This window comes from Mixophyes fleayi, chromosome 11 (genome assembly GCF_038048845.1).
Source record: "Mixophyes fleayi isolate aMixFle1 chromosome 11, aMixFle1.hap1, whole genome shotgun sequence".
In the NCBI taxonomy this organism is placed as follows: Eukaryota; Metazoa; Chordata; class Amphibia; order Anura; family Limnodynastidae; genus Mixophyes; species Mixophyes fleayi.
The window spans coordinates 54215420-54225767 of NC_134412.1; the positions used below are offsets into that span (position 1 = coordinate 54215420).

The 10348-nt window shown below is 41.3% G+C and overlaps 1 protein-coding gene across 1 annotated transcript; it reads left to right on the forward strand.

Moving 5' to 3' along the window:
• Positions 1-2274: 2274 nt before the first annotated feature.
• On the forward strand, positions 2275-10127 carry RBM7 (RNA binding motif protein 7). The gene is made up of 5 exons (XM_075191453.1): positions 2275-2488; positions 4306-4468; positions 4805-4901; positions 6516-6621; positions 7297-10127. The coding sequence occupies exons 1-5, from the start codon at positions 2399-2401 to the stop codon at positions 7615-7617; spliced, it is 777 nt and encodes a 258-aa protein (XP_075047554.1). The 5' UTR covers positions 2275-2398; the 3' UTR covers positions 7618-10127.
• Positions 10128-10348: the final 221 nt, after the last annotated feature.

Here is a 10348-nt window from a genome sequence, read left to right on the forward strand (position 1 = left end):
GCCCCGCCCCTTGCTGTAATTGGCCAAAAGTGTGACACCCACCTCCCCCGGAATCTCCCTGAAGCCAACGAGGAAAAGTTGGCAAGTATGTTTTTAATGTGTGTTCATGAGGTAAAATTACCTCACGAAAATGAGTTTGACCCCTCAACTCGTAAATTTAGCCTTTACTACCCCTCCCACAGGGGGAAGGGGGGATGATGGAAGTTAACTGACTTTACTATTCTAATTTTTTTGTCAAATAATGTCAGTATACCAAATTTCAGGTCAATTGGATGAGCCCTTTCTGAGAAAATAGTTTTTTCCACACACACACACACACACACACACTAACGCACGCCTCTACACATGTGTGTTCATGAGGTAAAATTACCTCACGGAAATGAGTTTGAGCCCTACCAAATTTCAGCCCTTTTTGAATTTTTTTTCCCACACACACTAAGAATTTAGTAGGTCAGTGTATAACTCTGCCCAGCAGGTGGCGCTGCAACTTGGTTTTTTTTTTCCACACACAGACGCCACTAAGCATTTATATATTAGATATATATATATATATGAATGAAGTATAGTCTGCAGATGTACAATACAGATATCACATATAATGGAGAAGCATAAATATGTATAGATTTTACAGCTAATACGTGGAAGTATTAGTAACGTACATAAATACAGAATAAAGAGAATGGGTTAGATTAATGGAGGCAGTGACAAGTCACAAGGAGAACATATAGCAATGCAAGCATCAATATACATGAAGACATAGTACTGGGACTGAGGCAGTGAGGAATCCAGAGCGGAACACCACAGACAGCAATGCAGAGAGACTCGATAAGTCACAGTGCAGAGATTGACAAATGAGGCTGAATAGGACGAATGCACTTAAAGGGCGACAGGGTTTGTAGTAAGCTGAACACTTACCTGAAGGGGTTAACATGGGTTGGCCCGACCAATGTGTAATCCAGTGGGAGGGACCTTGATTGATATAGGAGGCTGCACTTCCTGTTCTGCTCCATTCCACAGCACGAGATCCCACCCACCCACTCCTTTGGTATGGTATGTCCGGTTATGTTGCGGTAGGAAGGCACTGTGTTCAGCGGCTGATTTGTGGGCGCACTGGTAGTTGTCGTAGGTCACTGCCCCCCGTTGAGGCACCAGTAACTCCCTTTTTGGCCCTTCAGTGAGGACGGTCCCTGTCCAACTCGGTGAGGGAGGGCAGCGTGAGTTTTAAAAGGGGCAGTCACTCTGACGCCAACTCAGTGCACTATCGTGCACTTACCGTGTAAATTAGGCCAGGATGTGCTCTCCGCAAATTTATTAAAGGTGCATCGCAGCAGATATCATTGATATCTGCTGCTTTGCACTCCTGATCGTTTTTGCGAGCAGTCACCATTCAACAGAATGGTGACTGCTCCTGGCCGCAATCTAACAAGTCCCGAAAAAATATTTTTTTCGGGAACTTGTTGTGTTAATGTACTGAGGCTGAGGCTGGCGTACATCATAGGAATTACTTGTAAAAGTTGTGCTCTTCGGTATGTCCAGCTCTGCTCCGGAGAGCAGAGCTGGACAGCACATGCACAGGGAGTGATCTTGTGATCCCTCCCTGTCACAGCCTCAAGTTCTCCGGTCGGCACATGCGCAGTAGCATGAAGAAGATAAAGTAAGCCGAAGAGGAGGAGATCCGGAGCCAGAGCGACCGAAGAGGCAGTGGTGAGTATGGGTTTTTTTTATCAGAGAAACAGCAGTTTTTCGGAACTGCTGTTTCTGTGATCCATTTTTAATAAATTTGAGAAATACATCAATCTTTATCCATGCGATAAGGATTGATAAGTATTTCTCGTTTTGTCCGATAAATGTGCCCCTATATGAACTGCCAGTTACAATATGGCTCGGCAGTCCAGAAGACACGTTCCCAGCTACATTAAAGGCAGCTATTGCTAGTAGCAATTACATTTAGTGATTTTCATGCTTCAATGGCAAAACATAAATAATTACTTATTTTACTTGTGTACCATGTCTTTATTATATGTTTCAAACATGCTGTACTATAAATCTGATTTGCTGGACCACTTGTTCTACAAAAATTTTTCACCCTCAAGGATAATATGCTTTTGTAGATGTCAAAGTGTGCAGGAGGTTTAGGCAAGCATCGGCATTACGGTAGCAGCATAATCCACATTAGTTGAAGCGGCTATTAACCAATGCCTGCTGACCATGTTAGAACACAATGCTTCTCTCCACTATCCGCGCTATTCGTCCCTCCCCTTTTCGGTCGCTCCGCCTCTTCCTTAGATAAGGTCATATGGTACAGTGATCTCACTACAGAGCGCGGTCCTTTTGGCGTCATATAATAATATTTTTTTTATCACACAAGTAGTCGTCATCATTTGTCTGCTGTGTAAGAATGGGCGCTGCTGAGGCTGATAGAACGCTGTTCGTGGGGAACTTGGATCCCAGAGCCACCGAGGAGATTCTGTTCGAGCTATTTCTGCAGGTCAGGAAGCGGTCCTGTGTAGTCACTGGAACGGATAGCACTGGGGACGTAGACAGTACAGTATATGTATCTGTACGTGGCGGGGACGTTGTATTTCTATAGTTGTGGATCTGCAGGCTGTCTATAGGAAGCTAGATCCTCTCATCACCAACTTCTGCTGGTTAGCGGGCTCATGAGCTGTTAGTATGGTAGTAAGGACGCCATTTACCAAACACAGGCAGCGGTTAGTAATGCACTAAACTGAGGAAGAGAGGCGAGGAGGTTATGTACTGCAGTTTTCTTTTGGCCACTAGATGGCTCCACGTGTAGTAAATCTTCTACCACTTGTTTTTTCACGTTACTTATTGCTAATTGCATTGATAAGGGATCCTTTAATGTGTTTACATTGTTCAGCCTGAACAGCATCTCCGATAAGAGCACATCCTGACAAATCGTTTATATTAAAGTGATCACAATTGTGATAACTTTACCAACAGTTTTCTATGGCCAGGCAGAATTTGTAATGGTGAGGGCACAAAGCTTGTCCTGGAGGAATCTGAAGCTCCCTCTCCTGTGATACTCGCAACAGAGACTGCAGCTTTGGATCGCGTTTGCTATTGGGTTCAAGCTATGAAATTCGGTGCTTGATAAATAGCTGTTCCCATAGACCCTTATTGTGACTGGATTTGTGAATGATGCAGCAGATATTGGCAGGGGAGGGCTGGCAAATTTTAGCCTGGGGAGCAAGACTAGACTCAGCAGCCTATTAGGAACATTTTAAAGGTGAACAAAATATGCAGGTGACCCATCCCAAGGTAGCCTAGTATAGGACTGTCCTGGGGGGCAGATGCTGCCCAGCCTGCCCCTGGATATTGGAGATATCATAAATAACCTTGTTACTAATTGGTGTGGTAATCCCCTGAAAAGTGCAGTTTGTTCACGTGTTCACATTAAGTTTTTAAAGCTGCAATGCCCTCTAAAAATGAGGTATGAGGATTTTGTTGCTGTTTCATGTTAAAGAAGTAGAAAAGTTGTTTAATAAAAACAAAAAGCTGGACTTTAACCTTTTTTAATTAGTTGCTCTAACATTTTTTTATTTTTTTTTGTACCAATGACTATTCACTCAACACCACTATTTTGGTGCTTTCCTTTTTGGTCAGAGGCCAGTATTATTATTTTGTTTGTTCTTTTAAAGTTGTTACTAATTCTGTTTCTCCATGACTCCAGGGTTGTTTAGGTTCACAAGGTATGCAGACAGCCTCTAAAAAGGAAGCTCAGATCTCAGTGGTTTCCATTCACTGATGTCATGGGTGTTTTCAGCCAATGATACCAGTGATTTCTAGTAGTGAAGGCATTGTTTCCTATTTAAACCGTTTAGTTTTGATTACTGCCATAGAACCCATAGCGGTCTGTGAAATAGCTAAGCTTCTCAACTAGACAGCTGTCATTGTTGTAATTTTAAATAAGTTAAATATTTTTAAATTGTCTTTAAACATTAGGTGGCATTTATATCTACAATTTACTTTATTGGTCACCCATGAGTACAAAACATCCAGGAACATTATTATAACATATATATATATATATATATATATATATATATATATATATAGAGATATATATATCTATATCTATCTATATATATATATATATATATATATATTATAATGTGTGTGTATTATGTCATAGACTTGCTGTCTCTTATTCAGACTGGATTGTGGGGGTGGGGTGGGGGGAGGGGGGCATGCTTCAGTAACCTAACTAATACTTCTTTCAAAGCTTCTTTTTTTCTTTTTGTATGTATGATGGACCTAACTAACTGCTTTTTTGGTTTACAGGCTGGTCCTGCAATTACAGTTAAAATTCCAAAAGACAAGGATGGCAAGTCAAAACCATTTGCTTTTGTAAATTTCAAGCATGAGGAATCTGTCCCCTATGGAATGAGTCTGTTGAATGGAATAAAGCTCTTTGGGAGGCCACTTAAAATTCAGTTTAGATCAGGTAACCAAGAAGATGTAAAAATTATCAAATGTGAAGGGATCTTGTCTACCTGGGTAAATCATTGGGGTGTTTACCCAGTGACCCTTTTTTCCTGAAATGTATTGTTCTTGTTGTGCATGTGTACAATTATGTGTAATACTAAAAAAAAATACATAAATAAAAAGACAGACTAATATATTAAGATGGTTAAAGAAGATGGCAAACCTTCTAGGAACCTCCTCTAACCATGTTGGATAAATACAATTTGTATTGAAATAGATCTGACACCTGGCAGGTGAAATGGCTATATTTTTGCTTATTTGCATCTTATTTTGGGTTTTGTGCTTCTGTTACTAGGAAGCAGTCATGGTTCTCAAGATACAAATAGCATGGCATACTCGCCACAAGGAAATGGAAGTTTTGCTGGACACAGTCCATCAACACATGGCAGCAGGTAAGTTGGAACAATCATGATGTTATACTAAAAACCTCTTTCTTGAGGCTTTGTGCGCAGCTACTCCGGCCTGTTCTGGTTGGATCCATCACTGTTCAGACAAGTGCCATCTTTCATTGTCTTCAAACAATCATTTTGGATGTACTGAAGGTTTGTGTGTGGAGGTTGTTGGTTTTTTCAGGCCATGCTTGTTACATAGCTGTGCTTAATGAGTATTGAATTAATGACCTCAATAAGCACCACTTCTAAGTGTGTGCACTATGGTTAGTGTACCCCATAGAATACAGTATCATGAAATGTAGTTGCTATAGTGCTCTGAGATTCTAATCTACAAAGAGTAGTTGGATCATAATGTATACACATGTTCCCAATGAATGCTGAAATGATGGCTACCAACCTAACAAATATATATATATATATATATATATATATATATATATATATATATATATATATATATATTAGTCTGAGTTTACACACATTGTTGCTTGTGTATGCAAAAATGTACTATGTTCATAGAGTTTTTTTGAGAGAAAACAAATGAAGGTTAGTTTGGATGAATGTGAGGGTGGGGGCTACCTTGTAGATTGAGGCCATGGGAGCCCAGAGTTAAGGAAAAGTTACAGAAGTTTTACATGTTAGTAAGTCTCATCTGACATCATTGCTGGGGAAGGTAGATGAGGTTTTGCTCCCCCCTACACACACACACACACACACACACACACACACACACACACACACACACACACACACACACTGCATGACAGATGAAAATCACAGATTGGATGATAAATTGTGTAAAACGTGTGTACTGGTGAATTGGCATGCTGATCGGGACTTTTGGTCGTTAGTAAAATCTTCAACGATATCGCATCGGGAGCTTGCTGTTTTGCATGAGTTACGTCCTTGCAGCCTAGGACAAGAACTCTGCAGCTGGTTGGTGGGTTTTTTTTTTTTTTTTTCACTTTGTTGTTTAGACACTGCTTGGTTTTACTGATGAACCCTCTGTGTTGCGGGGGGAATATATATGTCCGATACTGCTGATGCAAGTAGTTTAGGGGATGTTGCAAATTAATAATTATGGAGATTTGAATGTCTCCAGGGTGTAGCTTATTGACTGTTTTTTGAGGGCAGGTTTATTATGAATTCCCTGAAGCTGGGACAAGTCTTACTATATGGCAATCGTGCTCTGCAGGCTACTGGGTGGGAAAGTAGGCCTCTATACTGATAAACGCTGCAAGTTTACTCTAACCGTTTTCTCTGCTATTTGTAGGCTCAATAGAAGAATGATAGAGGCTCGCTGTAGCTCCTAATCAATGGTGAATTTAATGAGGGGAACACTGTTATTAAATTTCAGTGTTTCAGTGGCTAGAATACAGATGTTAAAATAAGTCTCATGCCAAGCCCACAATGTAACTCAAGTGTTTGGACTCTACATATATTTAAAAATTGCTAATTAATTCGCCAGTTTACTTTTATAAATGAAACAAATCTCCATGATGACTGAAGTCAGACAGGCCCTTTTCTAGATGCACAGTTTACTAATGAAAATAATGTGAATTCAAATATTTACAGATTACAAGTTTATCATGTCACTTTGTACTATTTTTACAGGCATGATGGCAATGGAGATTTTATGAAGTATTCTGAACTTTCACCCCCTGTTCCAAGCTATCAGAGATCTTACTCTTCTCCAGATAGTCTTCAAAGACAAGCAATGGTAAGCTCAAAAATATCTATAAATATAGTTCCCATACCCCTGTTTAAACGTAGTGGATACAGTACATATTGGGCACTGGTACTTGCTTCAGTTAGCTAATACAATAACACTATTTGACATGCTCTCTATAGTATGCAGGCATGTTGTAGAAAGAGGTGGTTTTTTTTTTTTATTGTATATGTAAACAAATGAGGTTGTTAAATTTGTTATTTCCGTCTGTGACAGAATATTGTAGATTATAGCAACTGTTGGCTATAATCATTCCTCTGGGGAAGTGAAAATAAGCCATTGATTCACACTTAATCACATTTTGAGTTCACATAACAAGCTATTGTGCTTTTCTTATGGGTATAAATAATGCCTTTTGTCATTAATTCCTACTCCAAAAACTGTTCAACCCAAGTAGATTAAAACCTGCCATGTACTCTGTATCGCTATCAATTTCCTCACTTGCATGGCACTATTAAACATATTTGGCTTTTTAAAAATCATAAGGCTGTCTTCCTTTTTTTTTTCTTTTTTCATCCCCACTCCTGTCTATGTTGATGTGGCTGTGCTGTAGCAACAGTATACAGGGAAAATATAACATGAGTATGGCGTTGCTTTAAAAAATGTAAATAAAAAGGGGTAGTAAGTTAAGATACTCGTTGCCGATAAATTTATTTTTTATTGCAGATGAATAATTTCTGTAGGCCAGAAACCACTCATGGATCCAGTACAACAGTAATGGCCCAACACAGTTCCTCGCCACCGAATTATTCACCATACCACAATCGGTACAATCATGGCTCCAATCATTCTACTCCACAAGCATATGATTCCTCTTCCAGCCACCGAAAAATTAGAAGTCTTGCTCACCCTTATCAAAAGGAAAGTTACCAAAGTAGTAGAGATGTGTACTACAGAGGGGGTCAGGAGGAGCACTATTATCAGGGCAGTGAGGGTTGGAGCCCAAACCAGAGAAAAGAGTCTAGGTGGCATTCAACTCGCCATTAAACTTTGTCATGTCCTACTTTTTGCTAGTTCTATGAACATAATTCAGCTTTATTTTACTTATGTGCAAACTGATAAATACTTACCTTGATCCATTCGAGGTGTTCTCTAAATATTTAGAGACTAAAACACAAGAATATTGTAGTATTGTGGGCAGTTTGTATTTTTCTTAACTCAAATTGTGGGTTTTTTTAAACAGGGTTTTTATTGTTAAGTGCACATGTAAAAAAGAAATTGTAATAAGAAAAAATGTATCTAAAAGAAATCTACCCTTGTGAAAAACGGCTCATGTCCTATTTCCAAGTCTAAAAATCGTTATATTGCAACAAACCTACAACTACAAAATGGAGCCAGGCTTTGTGTGAGCTAAAAGGGCCTAATCTTCAAATGATGTCACCAGTTGCTAGTGAATTGAAATGCTGAATAGAAGTTCAACCCACAACATTTCTACCTCCACTGTGCATAGGTAACAGGTCCACTTTAATGCAATCAAAAAGAAATATCTGCCCAAATTGCTTATCAAATAACAGTATTCACAAAAGCTGACATGTTGACCTCCAATGGTTTGTTTTGTGGGTTTTAATTGTTTTTTTTTTTAAGTAGTCTGAATATCATATACCTAGTTCCTAAAATTATTTCCATTCCCAACAGGATATAAGTGGTATCGCATCTTGTACTTATTTGAAGTATGTTTTAGATTTTTGTTTTCCATCTTACTCAGGACTTTTAAAATGGGTGTTTTTATAATTAACAAGCTCTTGCTTTTTATAATTAACAAGCTCCTGCTCCTACCTGGCACACCTCTTCAACCTATCACTCTCCTCTGGTGTTGTACCCTCCTCATTCAAACACGCTCTCATCTCTCCTATCCTCAAAAAACCCAACCTTGACCCCACCTCCATTGCCAATTATCTCTCTTCTCCCCTACGCCTCCAAACTTCTTGAGCGGTTAGTCTGCTGTCGTCTCACCAGATACCTCTCGGACAATTCCCTCTCGTCCCTCTCCAATCTGGTTACCGCCCCCTCCACTCCACTGAAACTGCCCTGGCTATAATCACCAATGACCTCCTATCAGCCAAATCCAGGGGTCACTTCTCCTTACTTATCCTCCTCGACCTCTCCGCGGCCTTTGACACCGTGGACCACCCCCTCCTTCTGCAAACTCTTCTCTCTCTAGGCCTCTCTGGTTCTGTCCACGCCTGGTTCTGCTATTACCTTGCAAACCGCACCTTCTCTGTCTCCACTTCCGACTCTTCCACCGCCCCCACAAGTAGGAGTCCCCCAGGGCTCTGTTCTCGACCCCCTTCTCTTTTCGCTCTACACTTCCTCCCTTGGTGCGCTCATCTCCTCCTTTTGGTCTTCAGTATCGCCTTTATGCTGACGACATTCAACTCTACATCTCCTCTCCTGATCTCTCGTCCACCCTCCTCTCTCGTGTATCTGACTGCCTCTCTGCTATCTCCTCCTGGATGTCCTCGCGCTTTCTCAAAATTAACATCTCCAAAACGGAACTCCTAGTCTTTCCTCCTTCCAGACTCCCCCTCTCACCACAACCTCTCTATCGTTGTTAACGCTACCATCTCATCTGTCACCCAACTCCGTTGCCTGGGTGTCACCCTTGACTCCTCTCTCTCTTTTGCCCCCCTACGTCCAATCCCTTGCTCAAGCCTGTTGCTTCCAACTGCGCAACATCGCCCGCATCCGACCCTTCCTCTCACAAGACGCCACCAAAACCACCATCCATGCACTCGTCATCTCCCGTCTAGACTACTGCAACCTCCTCCTCACTGGCCTCCCATCTCGCCCTGCTCCGATCTGTACTCAATGCAGCTGCCAGACTTCTTTCTCTCACGTCGCTCCTCCTCTGCCTCCCCTCTCTACCAGGCCTTACACTGGCTCCTTTCCCTTACAGAATCCTCTTTAAACTCCTTAATACCACTTACAAAGCTCTCTCCCAGTCTACTACTCCCTACATCTCTAACCTCCTTACCATTCATACTCCGGCTCGCTCCCTGCGCTCGGCAAACGACCGTCGACTCTCCTCCACTCATTACCTCTTCCCACTCCCGAGTCCAAGACTTCTCCCGAGTTGCCCCCCTGCACTGGAATGACCTCCCTCGCTCCATCCGTCTCGCTCCCAATCTGTGCTCCTTCAAACGGGCACTCAAAACTCACCTGTTCCTGAAAACCTACCAACCATCCACTTAACCCCTCATCCACTCTGCTTGTTCTCCCTCCTCTCCCCTGGTCCCCTTTTCTCCCTTGCATCACTGCCTCCTTTCGTGCCTGTTTTATCCACCCTCCCTTAGGATGTAAGCTCGCATGAGCAGGGCCCCTCTCCCCTCCTGTCTTCATACCGACTCTTCTGCTCCGCCCTCACTCCATATGTCAGCCCGGAGTTTCCGAAGCATTGGTACTTAGTGTTTATTGTTCTGTGATGTTTTACCCTGTATGGTCTACTGTTCGTATTATGTAAGGCGCTGCGAAAACCCTATGGCGCCCAACAAATAAATGATGATGATGATGATGATAATAACAAGGTTGGGAAATGTAACACTTTTTTTTTTATATCTTGCCAAAGTAATTTGAACTATTTAAAATGTTTTACAGCGTTTTCAACACCTGCAGTTCCAAGTTGATCAATCGTATGAATAATTATCAGTATTTATAAATGAACACAGAATTGAAAACTATAACAAGTCCTAACTTTATGCTGTGTTAAGATATTTTTGTA

Bases quoted from the DNA above. Each gene is read 5' to 3' on its own strand.
- RBM7 (XM_075191453.1), top strand. From the start codon at position 2,399: ATGGGCGCTGCTGAGGCTGATAGAACGCTGTTCGTGGGGAACTTGGAT. The intron at 2,489-4,305 runs GTCAGGAAGCGG...TTTGGTTTACAG, and splicing joins TGTTCGAGCTATTTCTGCAG to GCTGGTCCTGCAATTACAGT. The intron at 4,469-4,804 runs GTAACCAAGAAG...TTCTGTTACTAG, and splicing joins TAAAATTCAGTTTAGATCAG to GAAGCAGTCATGGTTCTCAA.